Raw genomic sequence first — 27,709 nt, forward strand, 5'->3', positions numbered from 1 at the left:
ATTTTCATAGCTTGGTTCCATGTGTGTTGTGTTAGGGGTTCTGATAGCACATAGTACCATCTGTTTTTGCTTGTTCCTGTGTATGTTCGATATGAGTGGTGAGAGTTTTGTATGTATTCGATACGCTTATTGGGGCGGCTATGCTTTCTAACAAGGGGTGAAGAATGGGAGAAACATTAGGTTCTGCATTGCCGCATTTCCGCAGAGATCGTATTACTTGTCGTACTGCTCCGTAAGCTATGAAGCTACCTTGTCCTAGGGTATATTTGTCGGCCAGTGCCTCGTATGTTTGGAGTTGCCCGTCATTATATATGTCACCGATTGTACGTACGCCTTTGTCTCCCCATATGCTCAAACCCACCTTGGTTGCTATTTTTGCAAGTTTCGGATAAGCCAGCAGTGGGATCCTAGGGGAGTATTGTGGGATTTTATCGCCTAATAGTGCGAATCGGCCCCAGACCCAGTGCGCAGTAGTCAATAGGATATTGCGTGAGTGTTTAGGACACTCGCGGTTCATGAGAATGCAATACCTCGGTATTGCCGAGATCCGATCGAATCATCTGTGTTTCTGCGCTGGTGGGGTTCCCGATCCAGGTAGATATCCATTGCAGTTGAGCGGCTGCGTAATATAATTAAAATCTGGGGGCCCCTAGTCCCCCAGAGTATGTGGTTGACATATTTTGGATAATGCTACTCGTCTTCGGCCATTGCCCCATATCAGAGCAGTCAGTAAACTGTTCAAGGGTTTGAAGAAGGAAGCAGTTAGTACCAACGGCAGGGCCCTAAAGAAATACAGGAGGCGTGGTAATAGTATCATCTTTGCTATGGCCACTCCGCCCATAGGCGATAGTGGGATTGAACACCAGAAGGGCAGGGAGCCCCTTATGGATCTAATCACTTGGCCGAGGTTGCCGTCCCTTAGGTCCCGGCTATCGTGATATATGTTTATTCCTAGGTACTTAAAGGTGGCGTGACACCACTTCAAGTCACCCGGTTTGGAGTTTATCCTGTGAATTTCAGGAACCGGGCGCATGGGAAATATGCATGATTTTGACCAGTTCATCCTTAGCCCGGCCACCGAGCCAAATTCTTGCAGTCGGTTCAATAGGTCAGACAGGGATTCCGTGTGATCGCTGAGGAAAATTAGCGCATCATCTCCATACAAGGACACTATCCGATGTGCCCGGCCCTCATGGACGCCCCAAGACTGGGCCAATGTGCGGAGATGGGCAGCCAGTGTCTCAATGGCCAGAGCAAACAGGAGTTGGGATAATGGGCATCCCTGCCTGGTACCTCTTTCTATGCTGAGTGGCTTGGAGATCGTGTCGCCTGTCTTGATCCTCGCCATTAGATTAGCGTATAACACTTTCACCCAGTCAATATAAGTCTGTCCAAAACCCATGCGACGGAGCGTTTCAATCAGGAAAGTCCATCCTAGTGTGTCAAATGCTTTTTCTATATCTAGTGATACTGCAGCCTGACGATAGTCGCCCTCTGGGGAGTTTTCCATTAGGCGCAGTAAATTACGAATGTTGCTGAAAGTGTTGCGACCAGGAATAAAGCCAGATTGGTCTTGATGGACCAGTTCTGATATGTAGGAGAGCAGGCGATTTAGCTAAGATTTTACCAAGTAATTTGCGGTCTGTGTTTAGCAACGATAATGGCCTGTATGAGCGTACATCTAATGGATCGCAGCCAGCTTTAGGTAACACCGCTATCAGCGCCTCACGGCAAGTGTCGGGGAGCTGGCCCTGTTTTAGGGCCTCCGTTAACATTGCTAAAGTTTGAGACGAGAACGAACTGTAATATTCAATAGGTATACCATCACTTCCGGGCGCCTTGCCATGTGTTAATTGTTGTAGTGCCTGTTGTACTTATTTGAGATCTATCAGTCTATCTAGATCCGCCACCTGATTAGCCGTTAAGCGGTTTAGGGTAATGCCGTTAAAGAACTCGCTTAATTGTGTTGCTGTAGGTGGGGGTTGCGCCTTGTATAGTAAGCCATAATACTCTCTGAAGGCACTGTTTATCTCTGCTTGTGTATTAACTATTAATCCTGTATCAAAGCGGATAGCGCCTATAGGGGAATTCCGATGTTCGTTGCTTATGAGCCATGCTAGTAGTTTGCTGGATCTGTCCCCTTCTGCGTGTGCGGGCCATGTAATGTCGATGGTCAAAGTGCCTGAGTCGGTTATTTGTCTCATTCCATTGACCACGAATGCCAGAGAGCGCCGCTTGTGTGATCGTGCCTTTTGCAAAGTTTCACTCTGTGGAGTGTACCTCTTGTTCTAGTTTATGGAGCTCGCGTGCCAGTGTTTGACGTACTCCCACTGTCGTTGATATACATATCCCCCTTATGACTGTCTTGTGTGCATTCCACTCAATAGCTCTGGAGCTTGTTGTCCCATCATTTTGGGTGAAATATGAAGAGATGTGTGTGGCTATCTCTTTTCTGAACGGAGGGTCGTTGAGTTTGTAGGCGCCAGGTTGGAATACAGGCACGAGGTCTACCCCATCTAATGTGTGTAATAAGTGGGCAGTGGTCCGAGATTACCCTGGCGGCGTAGTCCGCACCTGTTATTCTATGTGTTAAGTCCTGTGAGGTAAGAATGAGGTCAATAAGGGTGTGGAGGAGGTGCACTGGGGAGTAGTAGGAGTATTCTCTGTCGTGTGGATGCAGATGTCTCCATATATCTATCAGGCGGCGATCTGTCATCCATGATTGTAGTGTCTGAGAATTTTTTGCTATTGGGGCAGCCACCAAGGGGGGATGTGATCTATCCATCGCTATTTGCAGGACTCAATTCATGTCCCCTCCCCATATGCAGGATGTAGTTAAGTCATTTGTTAATTGTGATTATCGTTTTTTGTAGGAATTCGCCTTGTCTAACGTTCGGGACATATAGCCCATTAATCATTAACGCCTCCCCATCTAGCAGCCCCATTAGTTGTATAAACATGCCATCCTTATCTGTTGTGCTGCGTTGTACCGTGTAGGGAACCCCTGGGGCTATCCAGATCAGCACCCCTCTGATGAAGGACGAGTTACCAGAGCCATAGATTAGTCCCGCCCAGGAATCCATTGTTGGTGTCTTGCAGTGTCTTCTGGTTCTTGCATAATCTTCTATCACGATTTCTTGTGTGTTTCATGAAACTTACCGTGATTTACTCCCGTTTTTCCTGGGTTCTGGGGTAGGTTCTATTACTTACCTTTGGTTTTTTTCTTACACTCCCAGCGTCCCTCTACACACTACACTTGCTTAGGTGGGGTAACTGCCTTTTCGCATTCCAGTATTTTAGTATATGGTTTGTGTTCCCCCTTGGCCTATGGCAACCTATGTTGATTTTCACTATTTGCACTGTTTTCTGACTGTTTACTTACCTGATTTTAGATTCTATTGTATATACTATATATTACTTACCTCCTAAGAGAGTATAATCTCTACGATATTTGTGCCATTTGTATCACCAAAATAAAGTACCTTTATTTTTGTAATGCTGAGTATTTTCTTTCATGTGTGTGAGTACTGTGTGAATATAGTGGTATTGCAAGAGCTTTGCATGTCTCCTAGTTCTGCGTTGGCTGCTCAGCTACAGCTACCCCTAGACCTCCTGGTTTCTAGACACTGACTACATTTCACTAATATGGGATAACTGGACCTGGTATAAGGTGTAAGTGCCTGTGTACCCACTACAAACCAGGCCAGCCTCCTACGCCACCTCCTTATCTGTATTCTGTTTTTATTCAGTAACATACCTGCAATAAACCTGTCACCCTTCATGCAGTTTTTGAGAAGGGTACCATTAGCATTCCTGGTTGCAGGTATGGGGGCACAGGCTTACGTTTCACAGATTCATGCATCAGGACGGAAGAATATTTGAGAAACATGTGTGAATGTCCACAAAGCTGAAGCCTTTTAGGAATCCATGAAAGAGCAGCATCTGGAATGTCTTTACAAGTGTCCCACTAATTTCTTCCTTTCTGATGGATACAACTACCTGTGGATTCCTCACCTAATGAATACTCCCATGGCGCCAGCATTCGACGGAAATCTTCTTACTAGTCTCTGCACGTCGATGAGGACGTCACTCTTGCCCACGTGACGCCGTCTGACGTCATACAGGCAATAAGAGGTTCTCGCCGACGTGCCGATGACAGTTCCCTTTTTTCTGTGCATTCGAAACGGTTATCTTCGAGGGAGCTACTGTTACCTTCGTGGTTACAGTGTATTGTCTGCTGCGTAGTCTTCTCTGCGGTAATAATGTCTCAGAGGAAGTCTGGTTTCAAGCCCTGTCGAGAGTGTGGGGGCAAGATGTCAGTTACAGATCCTCACTCCGACTGTCTATGGTGTTTGAGCTCCGACCACGACGTCTCGACTTGCGATTCATGTCAACACATGAATCCGAAGGCCCTCAAAGAGCGTGAGGCCAAGTTATTCATGGCAAAGTCAAAGAAGAAGGAGAAACATCATAAGAAGTCTTCTTCGCCAAGGTCTCACCGGCGTCATCGAGACTCCCGGCGCCGTAGAGACTCACAACGTCATTCCAGCAAGGAGTCTCGTTCTAGGTCACCTTCGGCTCGGCGTCGGAAGACTTGGGAGGTCAGCCCCACGGTCACGCCGCATCCTTCGACGCCGTTGCCCTCTCCGGCGTCACCGACTTCGCCTGGTCAGGCGTCGGTGATTGAGGTGGTGCAGCCTCTTGTGTTTTCTCCGGCGTCGCAGACGTCGAGGCCGGCGTCTGGGTCGCCCTCGATCCAGGCACCCCAGTATCCGGCTTTTCCCACTCCTGGAGCCGATAGTACCGCGTTTCTTAATGCGATGTATACCATCTTTCAGCAGATGGCTCCAGGAGCTGCTCCGGCTGGTCCTTCGGGGCCCTTGGCTTTTTCGTTGGGTGATCCTGCGCCTCTTCGGCCGGCACCCTTTATGCCCTTTCTCCCTTTTGGGAATGTGGGCTCGGCGTCGGTGGCCGCTCCGGTGGCTTCGGATGTTTCGGCCCCGGAGGTTGCCCCTCCGTCGAAGTCAGGATTTTGCCCTGTGACTCCGGTTGGTCCATCGGCTCCAAGACCTCGTCCTCCGGCTCCTGCCTCGGCGCCGAAGCTGCCTGTGGCGCCGGACGCGGCGTCAGATGCTTCTGGAGATCGGCGCCGTTCTTCGACGTCGGCGGAGGCCATGTCGACTCCGCGTATCTAGGAGAGACTTCATTCGAGGAGGCGTGCTCTCCGTCTTTTAGAAGAGCAAGAGTACCAGCGAGTCCTAGAGGAGGGAGAGATTGAGGACTCTGGAGACGGACTGCATGGTCTGGATACAGCCAGTGGGCTGGACACTTCCCCTGAGTGGGACCTTTCATCTCCAGGGGAATATACGGAGGAGGCTGCTTCCTTTCATGCTGTGGTGAGGAAGGCAGCGAGCTTTTTGGACCTGCCTTTGCCGGTGGCAGAGGCGAAGCAGAATTTGCTGAAAGAGGTATTGCATCCGGCCTCTGCTGCAGCTGAGCCTCTCTTGCCATTTAATGAGGCTTTGCTGGATCCGGTGTTGGAGGTGTGGAAGAAGCCGGTGTCTTCCTCGGCCGTTCATAGGGCTGTGGCCAGGAGGTATCGAGCTGCACCATCTGACCCTGGCTTTCTCTCTAGACACCCTACGCCGGAGAGCTTGGTGGTGCAAGCCTCCTGTTCCTCAAAGTCAGCGCCTGGTTCCTTCCCGACGGTGCCTGGAGACAGAGACTCCAAGAAACTGGATGCGCAGTCCAAGAAAATATTTTCGTCATGCAGTTTGGCGTTGAAGGCCACCAACGCAACGTGCATTCTGGGGAGGTACATCCATGCGCTGATGGATGATATTTCGTCTTCATTTACGGAGCTTCCCCAGGGTCTCTTGGATGTGGTCTCGGACGCCCAGGCTGCCGCGACCCAGATTATCCAGTCTGGGCTGGACACGACAGACTCGGTGGCCAGGGCGATGGGCACGGCTGTGGTGGCAAGAAGACCGGCCTGGCTCCGAAACTCGGGGTTCTCTGCGGATGTGCAGTCGACCCTTCTGGACCTCCCGTTTGATGGGGACAGGCTGTTTGGAGCCAAGGCAGATTCAGCCTTGGAACGATTTAAGGAGAGCAGAGCCACAGCCAAATCGTTAGGACTGCAAGCTCCTTCTTCCTCTGCCTCTTCTAGAATTTTCAGGAGGTTTCGGGGATTTGGGCGTGGCTCTTATTCCTCTTCCTTTCGGGGGAGGTTCCAGCAACCCGCCTCTTCCCTCCCCTATAGGTCATTTAGAGGGAGGGGGAGGGGTGGGGTCCGTACCAGAGGAGCCTCTCAACAGCACTCTGCCTCTTCCTCGTCCTCTGGAGGGGTGCAGCAGGGGAAGCAGCCTTAGGCTTCCACCGTTTCCCACTCACTCCTCTCCTGTAGGGGGAAGATTACAGCATTTTCTCCACAAGTGGAAGTCTATCACAACGGACACTTGGGTTCTCGGCATTGTGGGAAAAGGCTACGCCCTTCCCTTTCGGGAGTTCCCGCCCCTCATCCCGCCCCACCCATCTTATTGTTCAGAAGAACACCTCCTGTTGCTAGAACAGGAGGTTCAAGTCCTCCTTTCAAAGGGCGCGGTAGAGTTGGTCCCAGAGCAGGAAAAGGGTCGAGGTTGTTACTCAAGATACTTCCTGATTCCCAAAAAGGATGGTCAGTTGAGACCAATCCTGGATCTGAGGATCTTGAATTGGTTCCTCAAACAGGAAAAGTTCAAGATGCTGACCCTAGCACAGGTGCTTTTGGCGTTGAACAAGGAAGATTGGATGGTGTCTGTCGACTTGCAGGATGCTTACTTTCATATCCCGATACTCAAGTCGCACAGGAAGTATCTCCGGTTTGCGGTAGGGTCGCAGCACTATCAGTTTGCGGTCCTCCCGTTTGGTCTTACTTCAGCACCTCGAGTCTTCACAAAGGTGATGTCAGTGGTTGCGGCGGAGCTCAGAAGGAAGGGGATAGCAGTATTCCCTTACTTGGACGACTGGTTGATCAAAGCCAAGTCCCCGGAGCTTGTGTTGCATCATCTGCAGTCAACAACCCAGTTGTTGTTCGACCTGGGCTTTTCGGTGAACGTGCCCAAATCTCACCTGGAGCCCTCTCAGCGTCTCCTGTTCATAGGGGCAGTACTGAATACAACATTGAGTCGAGCCTTTCCTCCGCCTCAGCGGATTCAAGATATTCAGGAATTGGTTCCAATGTTTCGAAATGGAGCGGTAGTTCCAGTCCTCAAGGTCCTTCGTCTGCTCGGTCTGTTCGCCTCCTGCATTCTGTTGGTCACGCATGCTCGCTGGCACATGAGGGCTCTTCAGTGGTGCCTCCGAAGGCAGTGGTCTCAACACAAGGGAGATTTAGAAGGTACTGTCAAGATCTCCAGAGATGCTGCTGTGGAATTGAAGTGGTGGATTGCGGGCAACAATCTTTCACAGGGAAAGCCGTTCGCGCAGTCGCCACCAGTGGCCACGGTAATAACTGATGCCTCCACCCTAGGATGGGGAGCTCATCTGGGGGATCTGGAGATCAAAGGGCTTTGGTCTCCAGAGGAACAGGTGTTTCATATCAATCTGTTGGAGTTACGGGCTGTACGTTTGGCTCTCAAGGCCTTCCTCCCATCCCTTCGTGGTCAGTCGGTACAGGTCCTGACGGACAATACTACCACGATGTGGTACATAAACAAACAGGGAGGAGTAGGGTCGTACCTTCTCTGCAGAGAAGCTCTTCGGCTATGGTCCTGGGCAAAGGACCATCAGATTTGCTTGGTGGCAAATCATCTGGCCGGGGTCTTGAATGTACGTGCGGACAGTCTCCGTCGCCAATTCTCGGCAGACCACGAGTGGTGTCTCCATCCAGATCAAGTCTGTTTAATCTTCCAGATGTGGGGGTTTCCTCGGATAGATCTGTTTGCCACTCGGGAGAACGCGCATTGCCCGTTATTCTGCAGCCTCCAGTATCCGATGCAGGGAGCGTTGGGGGACGCGTTTCAGATAACCTGGTGCGACCAGTTGCTTTACGCGTTTCCCCCCATACCCTTGATTCCTCGAGTGTTGAGGAAAATTCTCCAAGACCGGGCCCAAGTCATCTTAATAGCTCCGGATTGGCCAAGGAGGGTATGGTACTCCGACCTTCTCCAACTCTCACTGTGCCCTCCGCTCCGTCTCCCTCTCAGGGCAGACCTCCTCTCGCAGTCGCAGGGGCAGGTTTTACACCCCAACCTCCAGAGTCTGCACCTACATGCTTGGAGATTGAACGGGGCAACCTGAGTTCCTTCTCTCTCCCGCCTGATGTAGTGGATGTTATCTTAGCGGCCAGGCGACACTCCACTAAATCTATCTACGCTAATAGGTGGTCTAAATTTGTTATGTGGTGTGGAGAGAGACAGATTGATCCCTTACATGCTCATCTGTCACATGTTTTGTCTTTTGCACTGTCTCTAGCGCAGAAAGGTTGTGCAGTGGCTACCATTAAGGGTTATTTGTCGGCCTTGTCAGCCTTCATTTGTCTTCCAGACCAACCGTCGTTATTTAAATCCCCTATTGTTCTCAGATTCTTGAAAGGTCTTCTGAATCAATATCCTCCAAAACCATTCGTTATGCCTCAATGGGATTTGTCCTTGGTCCTGACTTTCCTTATGGGGTCCCCTTTTGAGCCTATGCATTCTTGCCCTTTAAGGTATTTGGTTATTAAAACAGTATTCCTGGTAGCTATAACATCTGCAAGGAGAGTGAGTGAGTTGCAGGCCTTATCGGTTAAACCCCCTTATATAACGTTTTATGGGGATAAGGTGGTGTTGAGGACCAAGGCTGCTTTCCTTCCGAAGGTTGTTTCACCCTTCCATTTAGCTCAGACAATTACTTTGTCCACGTTTTATCCTCCGCCTCATCCTTCAAAGGAGGAAGAAAGACTACATCGCCTGGACCCAAAAAGGGCGTTGAGCTTCTATATCGACAGAATGAAGGATATCCGGCTGGAGGATCAGCTGTTTGTCGGATACGTGGGCAAGAGGAGAGGAAAGGCAGTCCACAAGAGAACACTCTCCAGGTGGGTTGTTCTTTGCATTAAAATCTGTTACTCTTTGGCAAAGAAGGATCCGCCTGAGGGCATTAGAGCTCATTCCACCAGAGCTAAGTCGGCCTCTTCGGCCTTGGCCAGGGGTGTTCCTGTGGTCGACATCTGCAAGGCCGCAACTTGGTCGTCCCTTCACACTTTTGTGAAACATTACTGTTTGGACTCTGAGGTCAGAAGGGACGGTCATTTTGCACGGTCAGTGCTGCAGGATTTCTTGGTTTGACCATTTAGGCACCCACCGCCGGGCGTGGTACTGCTTTGGGACTCTATTCATTAGGTGAGGAATCCACAGGTAGTTGTATCCATCAGAAGAACGAGTTACTTACCTTCGGTAACGACTTTTCTGGTGGATACATTAGCTACCTGTGGATTCCTCACGGTCCCACCCGCCTCCCCGTTGCCTTTTTGGTCTCTCCAAGCAATCCTTGAGTGTGCTCCTTTTGGTCTTCAAAGTTGCAATACATTTTGCATATATGATATTTGTATATATGTGTATATTTATATATAAATCTATATATATTGTGTATATACATGATTCGTATGTATAAATATATTTATTTGTAAAAAAAAAAAAAGGTTATATTAAATCTACAGCTATTTTATTGCAATGTTGTGTGATTTACAATATTAAGAGATGTTGCTTTGCTCTTTCATTACATTGGGTTATTATTATTCTCATGCACGTAAAAAATGTTGGTACTGTCATCGGCACGTCGGCGAGGACCTCTTATTGCCTGTATGACGTCAGACGGCGTCGCGTGGGCAAGAGTGACGTCCTCGTCGACGTGCAGAGACTAGTAAGAAGATTTCCGTCGAATGCTGGCGCCATGGGAGTATTCATTAGGTGAGGAATCCACAGGTAGCTAATGTATCCACCAGAAAAGTCGTTACCGAAGGTAAGTAACTCGTTCATCTGTACTTCACTTTTGGATATCAGATACAAATTTAGTCTTTGTGAAAACTTCATCCCAGGTCTTACTGTTGAGAACACCCACAAAGTAATGGTGTCATGTGTTTTTATGTTGTCAGTATCTAATGGTTCCAAAGTGCTTGGTGAGCAAAATGCACCAGAATTGGACATTGATCCAGTCAGAGCATCTTTTATTAACTTAGCCTGGTTTTGAATGGGCGGTATCTTCTGCTGTCCAACTTTCTCTTTCCCACTGCATTATATCTGCATTCTGTGTTTATTCAGCAACATATCCAGCATAAACCGGTCACCATTCCTGTAATTGTGGAGAAAGATACCACTAGTATCCCTGGTTGCAGATAAGGTGGCACAGGCTGACATTTCATAGATTCATGCGGCATTACGAAAGAACTGAAGCATTGAGTCCCAATTGTGCCTTTTATCGAATTTGTTTCTAGTAGAAAGCGGTTTTGCTGAATCATTTGTTTTACAATAGCTGTTGTCCAGTGCTTTCTTGCACAGGTCTTTTAAAATAATTTGTTTCTTCCCACTCCACCTACCTATTCTGTATTTCACAGTTAGTTTGTGACAGTACACAAAGTACACTTGTTTGAGAGAGGCAGGCCATTTTAAACCCTCCTTAAGCCTTGCGTGCACACCAAGCTCCTTCCTGGATAGATTTCACTAGATTCCATGTACACACCAGTCTGAATCTAGAGGTCTCTATAGGTGTAAAGAAATGTGCATGGTACACTGAATACAATCAAAGGGTGTTGCAGATAGCTTCCTCTAAAAGCAACAGCCCTATAATTTAACTCAAGTCAACAGTTTAAAGATTGGAACAATTCAGATTTATGAGAAGTCACATCTATCAAACTCCTGATTATGGGTTTGTTCACCTATTCGTAGTATTTAGAAGAATGATCTGCTGTCAGGGATATCTAAAACCGTTTATTACCAAATGAATAGAGTCCTGACAATGTAAACATTATTCATTACACTTAAATTGTTTAAGCATTATTATGAGAGAGTCTCCTTGTTAAGTACACTCCAAGAGTCTCTATAGTTATTTTTTCTGTGCATGTACGGTTACCCCTGAGCACTTGCAGCTGGCTGAATGATCTTCACAATTTGTACTTATTTCAGGATTTTTGATATGTCAATTTTCTGGTAGATAATCTCTGTCTTTACTCCAGTGTTTTCTCATCAGGAGCATGCTTTTTATTGATCCAGATCCCTAGAAGATTCTTCAAGCACAGACTAGGACCCCAGAAACTGTGAAAAGGGGAACTGGGGGAAAATTTTAGATCGTTGCAGTGACATTCCATGATTCCATCCTGACTTGATAATACCCTAATGTGGAAATGGGGCAGCCACACCATTGAACTGTGCGACCTCAGAAATATGATGCAAGGCCATCTCCTATTGTTAAAAAAAAAAAAAAAAAGGCACACTTGACTCCATATTTTTTTTTATAAAAGCTGTATTTATACATTTGTCATTAGCAAGAAAGAATGGTGACACCTGAAATATCACTGTAGTTAACATGGAGTGTTAAAACATGTACATATGCATCAGCTTTGTTCACTCCGGTATGGAGTTTCTGACCCTTCGATCCCTATCCAGCATCAACACCCTAAGCATTGCAGACCAGTCTTCCAGGTCATCAGAGAATTTATCATCTGTCCGTACTACTTTCATTGTAAAATCTTCAGCGATAGCCCATCCCAAGAGGTCCCTTTCCCCGGACGCCCTTGTTGGGCGGTGCGTCTTTAGCTACTGAATGGTGATTCAACATTTTTCCAACACTAGTACTAACTGTGCAAATTGAGATCTAATCCTTGTTCTCATGGGCTGAGGTTTAGCTTTTAGTAGACGGTGTCTAATTGTCATTTCAATAGATAAACTCACAATTTCACACAATTTTGTAACTATAGTTTGCCAATATGCTTGTATTTGAGCACTGCTTCTGGTCATATGCAGGAAATCAGCTTTTTGTGCTAGAGACTTTTAACCGCAGATTCATTACCTTTCAGATATTTCCCATGACATCAGACTGGACCCAGAAACATTTTAGCAGAACCATTGTGTGTCGTCAGGTGGTGCTATGAGGCTGTCTGATCTGGAAATGATGTGCGTAGCCAATATAGGCTTCACACCTGACCACTGGTGTTAGTTCCTTTCTTTCCGCTCCACAAAACACCGATCCGAAGCTACCTCTTAGGTTTGCCTGTAATACCTGGAGTCGGCTCACAACTCTAGGCCTCTAGCGAATGTGCGTTGATAAATCTGAAGGCCTTTTGGGACAACAAAGTGAAGCTCTACATAGCAAAGCAGTGTAAGATCCCGCGTTAGGACCAGTCAAAGTCCATAGGTCAGTCTTCGTGCTCCAGATGCTCAGGTTAGTTGAAGAAAAAAAACATAAAAAAATCTAAGTGGGACCGGCACCTTCCTGCCTCTCGCATACACCTGAGAAGGTGGGACAGTATCACCACGCCTCTCGATCACGTTTAGAAGTTGGTCAAAGTTGGAGCCAATCCCGCAATTTGCCCCAGCAAAATCCCAGTTTCTGGGGCTGTCTGTGGCACTGAGACAGGAAGTCTTCTGACTCCCTCAGGTACTTCTGCAGAGGAGCAGAGAGATCAACTATTGCTGATTAGTTCGCAACAGGTGGACCCTAAAACTCCTGCTCTACCGATGCCTTCTGGCTCCACATTCCACTCCGGTCCCCTTAGTGTAACCAACAATGCTGACTCTATTGACGCTGGAAGATGAGGAGCAACCCATTGTGCTCTCAAAGTTGGCACCACCCAAAACTTGACTGAGGGCGCTCTTGGTGTCCATTGAACTGCAGCCTTTACCTGTTCCACCTGAGATCCTCAGCCATGAGCTGCTCCACGTTCCAGTTCCACAGGGCAAGCCTCATAAGCTACAGACCTTATTTGGGACAGACTCTGATAATGAGTATTATGCAGGAGATGAGTTTGGGCAATCTCTACCAAGAAGAAAACTAGGATGAGAATCTCCAGGGTGCCAGTGGTCAAGACACCCCTCTGAACACCAGCCACTGAGGAAAGTGCCTCCTTTGCGATGGTTATGCGGAGAGTGGCCCAGGTTCTCGACCTCCCTCTCTCCACCTTTGAGGTCAAAATTGACATTTTAACAGAAGTTCTCCAACTGGGGCAGACCAATACTGAGCCCTGTTGTCTTTTAGTGAGGCCCTCACAGACGCCCTTTTAGGGGCCTGGTCCAAACTTTGCACTGGTCCCCTGGTGAATCAATAGATAGCGCTGCGTCATTGCCCTGCCCCGGGCAATCCCGCTTTGTTTGACTCCGCTTCCACTGGCAGGCAGCATCTGAATTCCTTCCTTACTGCTCCCATGGATAGGGTGTCAAAGAGTAGAAACCTTTGGGAAAAGGTATTTTCTACCACACATTTTGCTTCCTGTTCGGTCAGTGCCAACTACCTTTTTGGATGCTATTTCTCTGTTGCTCAGGCCCTCCCAAGTGTCCCATAAGATCTTCGTCCTGTACTGACCCAGGCCATACAAAATGGCTGTGACGCTGCTAACGTTACCATCCGTTGTGGCCTGGATACAGCTGGATTCCATTGGTTGAGCCATTGCCACTAGTATGGATATCCGTCACCACACCAGGGTGAGATCTGTGGGTTTCTCTGCTGATGTTCAGCCATCCATTATGGACATGCTCTTTGATGGGACTCCCCTTTTTGGGGATAAAGCAGACTCTGCACTGTAGTATTTCAAAGAAAGCAGAACCACATTGCACTCCTTGTTCTTGTCTGTTCTGCCATTCCAAATGCATCAGCCTTTTTGATCCTCTGGCAGAGGCACCCCATTGAGACACCCACTTCAGCCTCAGAAGGGTTCCGAGCTGTTTCATGACTGACGCCGTTGCACCTACCGACCTTGCATTAAGGGAGAGCACACCAGTATGTCTTCTGGGCTCTACATTTGGATCTAAAATCTCAGTGGGCCCAATATCAAGGTGATCTCTCACCATGTCCAGATCTTGGAGGAGACTGCAATAGGCCTGCAGTTGTGGTGCCCAATGACAACTGGGTCAGTAGCAGGCCCCTCTCCACACCCCAGCCATAGCTGACAGTGGTGACTTAAGCATCGCTTCTGCATTGGAGAGGCCACATGGGAGAGGCGGAGATCAGAGGCCTCTGGTCTCTGGCAAAGATCCTGCGCCACATCAACTTTTGGAGCTGAGAGCCATCCGCCTGGTGTAGAAAGCCTTCATCCTTTCTATCAGGGGAAGGCTGGTGCAGGTCCTCACAAGCAACACCGCCGCCTTGTCAAATTGCACAAACAGGGTGGGGCGAGGTCTTGACCCTGTGGCAATAAGCCCTAAGCCACTGGAAATGGTCGGACTATTAGGGAATCTTGATGGTGGGACCTTTGAGTGCCAGGGCAGAGAAACTCAGCTGTTAATGTCTAGCGGATCAAGAATGGGAGTTACACCCTGGGGTGACTCAATGCCTCTTACACGCATGAGGCGAACCTTAGCTCGATCGCTTCATCACTGCCCAGAACAGTATCTGTATGCAGGTTTGTTCCACTTGTTCCACATCCTCCTTTCCAATTGAAAGGTTTAGCTAAATCATCACCCCATATTTGCAGTCCAGCAGCATCAGCTTCAGTTTGTAAGGCACCGATGGCTAATCAGCAAAGTCAGGACTTCACATGTATGTTATGACCAGACTCCAGGATTTCAGCAAGAACCTCAGAGGTAGGGTAGTGTGTGGAAACCCCAACCAGACTTCTCTTGCTGTTTCTGTCATATGTGCATGCTACAGAAATTGTTCCTGTCACACCACCAAGAAGAGCTGCGCCTCCTCAAACATCAGGAAACTATCACTTGGAAAAAGGTCACCAAGCCATATACACCACCCAGCCACCACTGAACCATGGACATGTCCCTCTGATTTGTATTAATGGCTGTAGTCACCAGATCTTCAAAGATCTGGAAAAGGGGGTTGGCCAATCAACCTACCCACCACAGAATTGCACACAGCTGCAGTATGTCGAACCACATATTGGCAGTGGCAAGGCACTCCTCTGCCCCATACCAATAATACCTGGAGTGGGTCCCTGTTGTATTATTCCCCTAAAAGTCTCTTCTCCCAGCTATCCCATCATCACACCACCATGCAGCATGTTGCTGTTGTGCTGCAAAATAATTTCAACAGGTCGGGATCCCTAGTCACCCACTCCACCTTCTCTAATTTTTGAGTAGTCAGATGAACCCTGCTACATTTTTTTCAGACTAAATCAATGATACCAGGAGAGAATCTATTTCTTAAAAAGTAGATTGTGGAATGTCACCAACTGTATTTTGTAGGCCCTAGTCATTCTGTCCACCTTGGATTGACGGAGGAGGGTGTGCAATGCAGGTCTTCTGAGCTTTTCATATGTCTCCAAACCCCGAAAGTCTTTCATTAAGCAAGGGCCTTCTCTTCCAGTCGTGGGAGATGGTTTTCCACCCCAATCTCAGAATTCTCCACCTACATGCTTGAAGAGTGAGCAAAAACATCTGAGTGCCTTTCAGCCGCCATCGGATGTGGTGGCCATCATTTTGTCAGCTTGTCATTCCGTCACAAAATCTGTTTGCTCTGTCCACACACTGTGCAACAAAATTAGTCCATCTGCCAATGACATGGAGCCCTTTGCAGGCCAGGTTGTCACAGGCCCTTCAGAATGCATTTTTCGTTGCCCAGAGGGGTTGTGGGATAGGCATTCTAAAGGGATTTTAAGTTAATTTGTCAGCTTTCCTATGCCTCCCAGAACGGCCATCCCTTTTCATATGCCACATTGTTTTCTGAAGGAGTTACCATATAAGTATCCTTCAACCCCATTTGTTGTGTCCTGATGGCACCTTGGTTTGCTTTTGGCGTTTCTGATGGAGACTCCGTTTGAGACCCTCCATGGCTGTCCCTTAAGGATGTTGACTCAAAACTGTATTTTTGGTCGCTATCACATCAGCCAGGCAGTTAAGTGAGTTACAAGCTATTAACTTCACCCCCCTCCATATATTTTCACCCAGACAAGTAGGTGTTCTGAAGCAGGGCTACTTTCCTTTCAAAACTGGAAACCCCTCCCTTCAAAGTGGGTCAGTCCATCACTCTTCTGAATTTTTACCTGCTGCCCTGTCCCCCTGAGGAGGAGAGGTTTAAAATAGTCAGGTACTTTGCTGCGAAAAATGGTAAAGCAGTGCAAAAAATAAATTGTTTGAGATGGATCATCCTCTGCTTTAAGGCCTGCTACATTTTGGAAGGATGGACATTCCAAAAAGCATCAGCCCATTACACCAGGGCTAAATTAACTATATCTGCCCCTCCCAGAGTCATTTCTTTCGCAGAGATGTGCAAGGCTTCAACGTGGGGATGCCACACACCTTCACCAAGCACTACAGCCTGGATTCCAAGTTGGATCGGGCAGCCACTTGCCTGATCAGTTTTGCAGATCTTCTTTGTATAGCTATCCATCAGTCCTCCAGGGACAGGATATTGCTGTGAAACTTGTTCTGCAGGTGAGAAACCTGCAGGTAGAAGTACCCATCAGATGAAAGTTACCTACCTACGGTAATCTTTCTGGTGGATACTCGGTCTTATGAAATGTATCGTTTTGCAGTGAATTGTCCTTTTCAACACCAGATTCCTTCAACACATCCCTACATAAGCATTTAGCTATCAATAACGTAATGTACTACCATGTTAAAATGTATACCTTTTTTTTAGTGCTTCATTCCTAAATACAAACATTAACAGAAATCTCAAGACCTCGACATATTCAAGCCAAGTCAAAAAATCAACACAAAGTTTGTCTTCTTGACTGTAGCACTTTTATTGGCCATTACACTAATGAGGTGTCTGAATGTACAAGGCTGCTCTCTTCCTGAAAGCTGTAACTCAAGTTCCATAATGGCGTGGTAGTTAAGAGATCAAATATACAGTTCTTATAAATTTTTACAATAACTCGCAAGGTGCTTTACTTACCCTTTTCTGCATACAGACAAGTCCTCCTAAGAAGTAACTATGCACTGTAGATGTTTAGAGGTCTCTGGGTTCTGTTTGGACAGAAAAGGAAATTCAGGAAAATAAATCAATATTTTTATGTACTTTGGACACTGAAAGATTATTCACTATAGCTTAATAAATGAATGCACACTAACTTACATCTCTACTTTATCTTCCCTTCATTACTTTATGTGGTGTTCCACATGTGAAAAATTTAGCTCTGCTCCCTTTTGGGTTGGTAGGTTTCAAACACAACCCATCTCATTGGCTACCTAGCTGTTTAATCAGTGAGATGAATGATAAGCTTTGTTAAATGTGCTTATCCCATGGCTGAATGGTGTGTCCTTTGAAAGTGTGTTCAGTTCTAGTAAATCTGTTCAGGAGAACATGTTTCCCTCCAAACCTCACACAGCAGCCCTTGATTCCAATGACTTTTTTAACTGATATGGAAGCAGCTTATGCATGCTTACTTTTCACTCAAGGCTTCTGAATGCTGATTTTGGTTGTTGTTGTTGTTGAATACATAATGACAATTAAATTTGCATGGTCTTACCACATGATTTTAGATTTTGTGTAGCTAATAGCTTACTATGTAAAGCCATACATTCTTTAGAGATTTCTCTTTTTCACATCACATTGTGTCCAAAGAAAATTATTCCCATTAGATCAAATGTAGAATGAATGTAACAGCAGCATAAACTGTATGAGTCTTTCTAATAAACTTATATTACAAAGGTTTTGTTACAGGTATGCAAATCTTTCTTTGGCCAACAAAATCAATTATGTGGGCTATTTAGCATTGCCCCAATGCAAAAAGCCGACTGCAGAATTCAGGTTATGTCTCTCTCTTCACAGCTTCTCTCACAGTGGAGCAGTGCTTTGCAGTGTGGGAAAAGATGGCCATGGGAAAAATGTGAGTGAGCCCTGTAATGATTTGGTGACTTCTGTCTTGTAAGGGTTACATTATTCTAAAAAAAAAAACGCTGATGAAAGGTAGATTTGGTGTCCTGTGTAGTTTCCGCAGCATATTTTTTCAATTATTTCAGTAATTTAAGCCAGATTCCAATTTTCTAGGTGGTTGATAAAGGATGTGCAAAATTGTATGGATTGCAAGGAGGGGGAACCTCCCTGATATATGGAAGGCCCATTGGAAACCTGGGTGAATCTCAGAGTGTTATAGATTTGCAGCCAGTGAAACCATACAACACTGCCTTTTTTTTTTATTATGGAACTAGAATGAAGGTGTGCCCCCAAGAACACAATGGCACAAAATATTGTTGAGTTTCATGAGGATATTGGTCAAAATGCCTCTTTAGAAGATATTTGATTAGTCTTCTTTATCCTGTTCTCCTTGCAGATGGTGGTGGTGTGGAATACAGCCCAGGCAAGCTGTGGTGGAGATGTGGTGGTACTAGCAAAAGCACACACTGATGTTGACATCCGCACCATGAAAATTGCTTTCTTTGATGATACCCGGTATGAAGAGGGGATTCATTCTGGGCCCTACGAGGGACTAGTGTGAAGGCACTCATTATCTTGATGGCTTTTTATTGATAATGGACTTTAGAGTGTGAGGACTTGTAGTAGCAGAAGTTATATAGCATGGACCAGGACAGCTGAAGGAAGCTGTTTACTGCTGTAGCACTGAAGGAGCACTGCTAGGCACGAGCTCACACTGCACCATTGTTACTGACAAACTAGATTTGCAATACACCCCTGTAAAGACACTATCTTGTTGTGGTACAATACCATTGATAGTTGTTGTTGAGACCTATTATTTCACACTGACCATGCAGTGTTAGGATGTAGCTTACATGACTGCAAACCTATAGTACGTATCACACAAACCTTTCCTACTGAATTGGCAATGCTCATAGACCAGCATGTGGTGGGTGTAATAATAATAATAATAATAATAATGAAGTTTTCATTGCATTTTTGCTGTATTTCCTTTGGTCCTAGTATTTCTTTATTCATGATTCACATGTTTTGATACTTGGTAACACCTGATGGATATGTACACCCTGTTTTTATTCTTCAGGATGGTGTCCTGCGGCCATGATAACATCCGACTCTGGAGAGTAAGGAGTGGCACACTTCGCTCCTGCCCTGTAAATTTAGGAGAGTATCACATTCTAAAGTTCACAGACCTGGCATTCGAAGAGGGCTACTCACCCGAAAAAGAGCCAGAAGAGCGCACACTGTGAGTAGTGAAGCCATATTATGAGCAGTTGCTATTTGATACACTGCTAGATGACAAGGTCTCACCCAGCTTAGTACTGTCGGAGGCTGGCTCAGTATATGGTGTACACCTATGGTGTGGAACCTTATACTGAGTCCAGGCAACCCCTAGTGATAGTGTTTTAGGTGTCCCGATAGCTACTCTTAGAAGGGTTTTGCTATGTTGAGCAGCTAAAGCTTATCCAGGAGGAGTGTAAAGCACTTACAATATCACAATAGTCAGTCAGTGACCGTCACACAAGAAAGAACCTCACTAAGTGTTGCAGAAATTAAGTATTCTTTATTACAACACTACTACTATACTGATGTTGGTATGTCTCCACTTACAGATATTTACACACAGAATGTACACTTAGCAACAGGCAGGCAAATCATAAAAAAACATGGGACCCTATGGGGGGACCAAACCATATACTAAGAAAGTGATATAAGAACGGAGGTGCCCAACCAATGTGTTAGAATCCCAAGGGCTGGGGGAGTAAGGAATTACCATAGGTAAGTATAAGAAATCCCACAGGCACCCGGGTGCAGAGTTGTTATTGAGCTAGGTGTCCGTAGGCTAACAAAGGACTGTCACAGTTGGAATTTACAGAATTCAGGATCCTTCCCAGAGGACCCTAAGGAAACCAATTGCACGAAGGTTGTATAGTACCCCCACCCATGGATATTCAGAAGATTGGAGTACCTACACCAAGGAGCCCAGGTGCATAGGGTTGAAGTGACGTTGGAAACCCTTGGGATCTATGGGAGCCTCGGTTGTCCAGCTGCTGTCACAACCCATTGACCAGGTCGGTGACACTCAAAGATGGATTACAGATGTGAAGAATCTGTAAAAGAAGGGGACCATGTTCAGACCACTCGGAGATGTCCAGAGGTGCAGGTAGGCAATGCCTTCCATTCCAAGAGGTGAAGTTCCTGCAGGTCAGTGATGGAAGAAGTCCAGCTGCAGAGTCCAGGGGGTTCAGGAAGAACCTTGGAGTAGCTCACGAGCTGTCCCAAATTGGTCATCGGATTTCAGGAGGGTCAGTGGTCAGCAGGACCACCAACAAGCATCGGCAAAGTAAGAAGTTGTTGCTGGACGTTTGCAGGATTTTGGGGACCAGCAAGGTCCAGGAGATTCGAACCTTGGAGAGGAGTCAGGGCTGGCCCTCAGCAGGAATTGCTGTAGCTCCCTCAAGTGACCCACTGGCAACAGGTACAGGGAGTCGCAGAGAGGCATCCGCAGCACAAGAAAATAGAAGTACCATGTCTGTCACAAGAGCTGCAGAGCGGAAGCTGAACTTTGAATGCTGGAGGCTGAGGCTCCTTGGAACTTGAAGATCTCTTGGAGGAAGAGCAGACAAGCATTGGTAAGAGCAGCAGTCACAGTGCACAGGTGTTCCGTTCCAGTGGCTGCAGCAAGGGCCCACTGTCTCAAGTTGGTCAGAAGACAAGTTGCACTTGGAGAGGACCACAGAACCACCACCTGTGTTGTAGAGCTTTTTGATGTTTGTGGGACAGCAGGATCCACCAGCAGGTCGTTGTTGTCTTAAGGTGCCTGTGGATGCAGGGGAGTGACTCCTTCACACCAAGGGAGATTCCTTCTTGCTTCTGAGGGCAGAGCCCTTGTGACCCTGGAGGCTGTACAGCCATGGATGTTGCAGAAATCTTGCAGGAGCTGTAGAAACAATGTTGCAGTTGGAGCCCTCCCAACTGGATACAGTCTTGTTTCAGTTCCAAAAGGAGACCAGCAATGGTCAGCGGTTCTGGAGGCTGGGAGCAGAAGATGTCTTGCAGAATGTTTGTTGTAGAGTCTTGCTCGACGAATCTGAGGACCCACCCTCGGGGGAACCCTTAAGTAACCTTAAAAGGGGGGTTGGTTACTACCTGCAGTGAGCCACCTATCAGAGGGGGGTCAGGGACGTCATCTACCTGGCCTACCCAGTCAGGTGCTTCCAGGGTCTTCTGCACATCTTGTTTCCAAGATGGCAGAATCAACTGGCCATCTGATGGAGCTCTTTGTTGCAGCTCCCTGTGGAGAAGCTGGAAAAGGGGGTTTGTCACTCCCCTGCCTTTTGTGTGGTTGTGCCAGAGTGGGAACTGGGGGGGGGGGGGGGGGGAGAGTTTGTTCCTGGACTGGATTTGCACTGGTGCAAATCGGTTTAGGCAAAGAGGGCACCAAATGTGCCCTTCAAAGCAGTCTGGTGGTGCTGGGAGGCTACCCCACCCCAGCTCAGACACCTAGTTCTAAAGGAGAGGAACCCTTTGTTTTGGCTTTCTCTGCTTGAGTTAGTCTTAGCAGTAGGAGGGAAGAGCAGTGTCTGGGGTCTGCAGCAGTGTGAGCTGGCAGGAAGACCCTGCAAGGCTGTAGAAGCAGGTCTGGAGGATCCTCTAGGGAACCTCTAGAGTACATGGTATCATGCAACAAACACTGGAATCAGTGTAGTTGCATGATTCCAACATGTTTGATACCAAACATGCATAGGTTTGGAGAAGCCATTATGTAGTTGGAATACTCATGCTGACCAGTGTCCACTACATACTTTAAAATGTCTTCCCATACTTACAAAGCCCAAGGAATGGTGTCTAAGGTTTGTAGGGGCACCTCCGCTCCTGCAGGGGTGTCCTCACACTCGGGATCATGCACCCTGCCCTTGGGCTTAAGGACCTACCAGAGGGGTGACTTACAATCTCCAAGTGCAGTGACCATGATATAAGGCAAGCCTTGGATCTAGAGTGAAAGGGGCATGCGCTATTTCACACAGGCTACAATGGCAGGCCTGCAGTCACAGTTTGGATGGGCTGCCATAGGTGGTATAATACATGCTGTCGCCCAAGGGACACCCCTGGTGTACCAGTGCCTTGGGTACCTGAATACAATATACTAGGGATTTATAGGGGGTACCAGTATGCCATTTGTTAGATGTAAAAGTTAGCAAACAACCACATTTAGAGGAGAGAGCACACACTGGTGTCCTGGGTAGCAGGAGCCCAGTGTACTATGGTCTAAACACACTGGCACCATGCACAAAGTAAGGGTAACTATGACAGAAAGATGCTACTTTCCTACAAGTGTAGTGAATTTCAGGAGTTGTTTATGTACTGTTATTTAGCAGTGTGTAGTCTGACTATTGCAAAGTTTCTGTAACCAGTCAGTCAGACCTGGGTGGGTTGGAAGGATGTTGTATTTGACTGTCCTGATTGACCCATGTCAGCCAGTTATAAGTCATGGTCGACTTATTCATGTTGAGAATTTAGTAAATGAGATTATATTATTAACCTTGGATTACTAAAGAAACATGAGACCATGAAGTCTGAATCTAGCTCCATTTGTCTACTGCCCGCAGCATAAAAAACCTTCAAAGTGGTGGTCATTGCTAACTTGGAAGCAACTCTCAACAGAGGGACCAGAAAAAAAAGGAATCCTTGATATGAACTGCCCAGATAGAAAGGATTCATATATTCTGAAGCTTTAAAGAAAATAGCATTGGAGTCTGAAATCTCCTAACATGTGGGGAACATCCTTTTGCAAGTCTATGATATATGCTGCATCAATATTAAATCAAGATTGAATATTAAAGGGACCCACAGGCACGTTTAGGATTGAGTATGGTAGAACACTGCATTCTCAGTTATTGGATCTTTCTTAGATTCACATGCTTGAATCATTCCCTGTCGTCAAAGTAGGATTCCAAAGATGGGGGAATGATTCAAGCATGTGAATCTATGAACGATACTAATACTAGAGAACTACAGTTACTCCAGTATTGGAACTTTCATAGATTCACATGCTTGAATACTTCCCTGTCGTCGAGATGGGAGTCCCCGGTGGAATATATAACTAGGCCTGAAGATGTATGCGCACAATACATGAAGTAGACCTCAATACAATAACCCATCCTAGTTGTTTTGTAAAATAGACCCAAACTCAAACTTGAGCCAATCAGATTGCCTCACCCCTCTAGAATCTCCTGTGAGGAGCTGCCTTCCCTCAGATTTTCCACCTCACGTTGTGCTGAGGAGTCTCCTTTGAGCTCGGCTCAAACTTTTGTCAGAAGACCTGTTTCTACAGCTTTTGGATATTTCTATCTACTCTGGTGATTCAAACTGGCTGCCATGTCAGAGACACCAAAGAAAGGCCTTTTCAGATCCTGTTCCTCATGCTTAAAAAATAGATTATATGTGGAGGATCCCCATGAGGAGTGTATTTACTGCCTGTACCCCAGCCACAAGACTAAGGACTGCAAAATCTGCAGGAAGTTTTCTACCAAGACCCTGAAGGACAGGGAGGGTTGTCTTCTTTTGTGGCTGCAAAGAGGTAAGACTGGACACTCTGCCTCTGATGAGGACACTGCCTCTTCTTCTATTTCTGCCCCCAAAACACCTCTTAGAACTTTCTTGTTTTCTTTTGAGTGGCAAGAACCACCTAGGAAAAATACATCAAAGCATTGCTCTCCACAGAAGAAAAGGCTGGGTACAGTTTCCCTCCAAAAAGTAAAGAAAACTGCTTCAGAGCATGATCCTCCTCCTACTCCTCCTAAAGTGCTTCACAAATTCAAGAAGCCTAGCTCTGCTCCGTCGACGATGCCATTGTCGACGATACCCTCGTCGACGACCGTTTCATCGGTGACGCCAGTGGTGGTAACCATCTCTACGTCGACTGCAGCTGCTTCTGGATCTTCGGCGATGGCAGTGTCATCTTTGTCAACTGGGTGCCCCATCTAATCGACGCTTCTTTCGCTGATGACACACCTGTCGGTGATGCCCCCCGTCTACGATGCATAATTCCAACGACGCCTCTGTCAACTACGCTCTCTTCGATGGTGACAAGGTTTCCATTGATGACGGTATCGTCGACAACAATTGGTTTTTTGCCCTCCAACACCAGGATTGCTTCCAATCAAAAGGCAAAGACCATCTACACTACTTCTGGGTCAACCTGTGCAACATAGTCCGCTTAAAGCTCTCTAAAGCTCGCTTAACACCTTCTGTTACAAACCTGAGCAAAGTTTCAAGACTCTTACCATCTAGGTTTTTAGATGATGAGGATGAGGGCTCGGATCAAGATGCAATGTTTGGAGTAGCTAGGAACCCTTCGCAGCTACACGTGAAATGCCAGGAGTACTCGGATGACGATTTGTATTATGGCCAACAGTACTATGACCCAGCTCCACAACAGCAGGTATCAGTATCTCTGCCCTCCTGTCTGGTGTCTGGCCTCCGGGATATGCTGGCGGACTACAGACAACGCTTCTACCTTCAACTGAGGAAAGATCCCACGCCAGAAGTTTCTACTCCAGCTACTCCGGCACCTCTGCCAGCTTTTCCTATGACTCCACAGGTTCCTCTTCAGGCTCCGCAGAGTCCTCCGGTCCAGGCCTCTTCTGATGAAGCGTCGGAGGAAGGAGAGGTTTTATCTGACCAGGACGAATGGGATGAGTATGTTCTCCCGCCACCCCCTTCTCCGGAGCCACTGGCAGTCGAATCCCCTCCTGAGGATATTGTCTTTTTCCATAACCTCTTAGAGAAAGTTGCAATTAGGTTTGAGCTGCAATTACCATCTACGCAGCAGGACTGTTTTCTGTATGATTTTAACCCCTTCTGTGCTGCAGACTTAATGGTTACATCCTGCGGCACAGTGCTCGTGTGCCCAGGACGTAACCATTACGTCCTGGGCACAGAGCCCAGATCTGTGTTCTTCCCTCTCACCCCCCAAAGGCAGGGAAAGAAGGGGAAGAAAGCCCACCAGAGGCCAGGGAAGTTTTTTTTTTTTTGTCTTAAAAAATAAGAGGGTGGGGTTATGGCCATACCCCTACCCCCAAATAAATGGGGCCAAAGTTGTTCTGCCCACCAGTGGGCAGATGGGGCAATTACCCCTGATCCACACCCGGGGGGGGGCAGAAAGTCTACTAGATGCCAGGGAATTAAAAAAAAAAAAAAAAAAAAACATATTGGAATGGTGACTACCAACCAGTATGGGCCTGGTTACGCCCCCACCTCAACTGAAAGGGGTAACAGTCTTTCAACCCTCCCCGCACTCTAAAACATCTTATCCCACAGCAAGCAAGAAGACATTTGATTATTTTGGGTTTTAGTTTTACATTTGGGCCATGAGAGCTTGGCTTACTCTCAAAATCGTCCCACTTGGAATGGTGAGGGCTGCACTTTATGGACTTTGGGACGCTGCCATGTAGAAAAATCCACAAGACCCAGACACATCTGAAAACTAAACATCTGGGTGATTCCAGGGTGGTGAGTTTCACATGCACCCACACCATTTTTGTACCCACAATCCCCTGCAAACCTCCAACTTTGCTGGAAATCACACATTTTTCCCACGTTTTTGTGATGGAACCTTCCCGAATCTGCAGGAATCCACAAAATTCCTACCACCCGGCATTGTCTCATCAATACCGATAAAAATTCTGCTGCACTTGTCAGCCTAAAAATGTTTTTTTGCAAACTGACCTTTTTGACCCCTTTTGGTTCCCCCTCAATAGTGACCTCATTTGTGTAGGTGGGCCAAGTGCTTGTGAAATGGAAGAGCCAAACACATGTATCATTTTTACCTGGAGACATGGGGGAATATTGGGTCGTATGAAATGTGTCCCAGTGCGGTGATCCCACACAGAAATGTGGGAAAAATGTTTTTATTTTTAATTTTTATTTTTTTAGCTAAATTTGAGGTTTGCTGAGGATTCTGGGTAAGAAAACATTGGGGGATCCACGCAAGCCACACCTCACTGGAATCCCTCCGGTGTCTAGTTTTCAGGAATGACTGGGTTTGGTAGGTTTCCCTAGAAGGCTGCTGAGCCCATGACCAAAAACGCAGGTGCCCCCCCTCAAAAACAGGTAGTTTTGTGTTTGATAAGTTTGATGTGTCCAGATGGTGTTTTGGGGCATTTTCTTTCGCGGGCAATAGGCACACCCACAAAAGTGAGGTACCATTTTTATCGGGAGACTTGGGGAACTCTGGGTGGAAGGAAATGTGTGGCTCCTCTCTGATTCCAGAACTTTCTGTCACCGAAATGTGAGGAAAATGTGTTTTTTTTAGACAAATGTTGACGTTTGCAAAGGATTCTGGCTAACAGAACCTGGTCAAAGCCCCACAAGTCACCCTATTTTGGATTCCCCTATGTGTCTAGTTTTAAAAAATGCGCTGGTTTGCTAGGTTTCCCCATGTGCCGGCTGAGCTAGTCCAAAATCCACAGGTAACAACAAGAGTTAAATCAGCATAGGTATACTAGAAAGTACAATAATATCTGCCGAAATAACGAACTGGGTTCCGCCTCCCCAGACAGGTCACCAGCAGTGGAGAGAGAGATTTACACGGATATTACAACGAAGGCAGCATTGGTATGGAGCATGAACTTGGCTCTTACGCAGACAACCTACCTTTACAGCACCATAAGTTTAGTTTTTTTTTTTTTTAGGTGATACATGGCAGATTTGTACATGCAGCCTTGACAAAGTCGATGGGGTATCCCCAGACGAAACACGTGTTGGCAGCGGTGTCAGGATTGGAACATTACTCAAGGCATTTGCTGCTGAATAAACATACTGGATTAAACTTGGACATTGTTCTTCCTGGATTGATTATGGACATTGAAAGTAAAGACCAAGAATTTTTGGAACCGCACTGAAGATTGTCTCGCCTCTTGATTGAAGTGTTTGTATTTCACACCATCCCAAAGACATAGTGTATGGTATTTCAAAGGACAGTTCCAGTTACTTCGGCGGATATTATTGTACTTTCTAGTATACTTGTGCTGATTTAACGAGTGCCTCTTGTTGTTGTTCTATTGATTAAATGTTTGGTTCACCACACAGTTGGAGATCAGGGGTGTGGTCCTCTAAGAGTGCACCGTATGAGAACCAATGACATTACTTATAGTTACCTTTTAGCCTTGAGCGCCACTCTTTCCCACAAGAATACACCCTCACCAAAGTACAAAATCTACAGGTAGGCACTTTGTAAAAAACACGTCTGTTTTCTATGGAAAAATGTGATGTATCCACGTTGTGTTTTGGGCCATTTCCTTTCGCAGGCGCTAGGCCTACCCACACAAGTGAGGTACCATTTTTAGCGGGAGACTTGGGGGAACGCTGGGTGGAAGGAAATTTGTGTCTCCTCTCAGATTCCAGAACTTTCTGTCACCGAAATGACAGGAAAAAGTTTGTTTTTTTTGGCCAAATTTTGAGGTTTGTAAAGGATTCTGGGTAACAGAATCTGGTCAGAGCCCCACAAGTCACCCCATCTTGGATTTCCTTAGGTGTCTAGTTTTCAAAACTGCGCAGGTTTGCTAGGTTTCCCTAGGTGCCGGCTGAGCTAGAGGACGAAATCCACAGCTAGGCACTTTGCAAGAAACAGCTCTGTTTTCTTTGTGAAATGTGATGTGTCCACGTTGTTTTTGGGGCATTTCCTGTCACGGGTGCTAGGCCTATCAACGGT

At 46.7% G+C, this 27,709-nt stretch overlaps 1 protein-coding gene across 3 annotated transcripts in view; it reads left to right on the top strand.

Annotated features, from left to right (window-relative positions):
* The window catches only part of WDR90 (WD repeat domain 90), a 1,338,149-nt gene that overhangs the window by 105,563 nt on the left and 1,204,877 nt on the right, over positions 1-27,709 (top strand). For all 3 annotated transcript variants that reach the window (XM_069210679.1, XM_069210680.1, XM_069210681.1), the window contains exons 14-16: positions 17,893-17,950; positions 18,395-18,513; positions 19,079-19,240. In XM_069210679.1, the coding sequence (XP_069066780.1) occupies positions 17,893-17,950; positions 18,395-18,513; positions 19,079-19,240 (339 nt within the window). The remainder of the gene's footprint in view (positions 1-17,892; positions 17,951-18,394; positions 18,514-19,078; positions 19,241-27,709) is intronic.

This window comes from Pleurodeles waltl, chromosome 10 (genome assembly GCF_031143425.1).
Source record: "Pleurodeles waltl isolate 20211129_DDA chromosome 10, aPleWal1.hap1.20221129, whole genome shotgun sequence".
NCBI classification, from domain to species: domain Eukaryota; kingdom Metazoa; phylum Chordata; class Amphibia; order Caudata; family Salamandridae; genus Pleurodeles; species Pleurodeles waltl.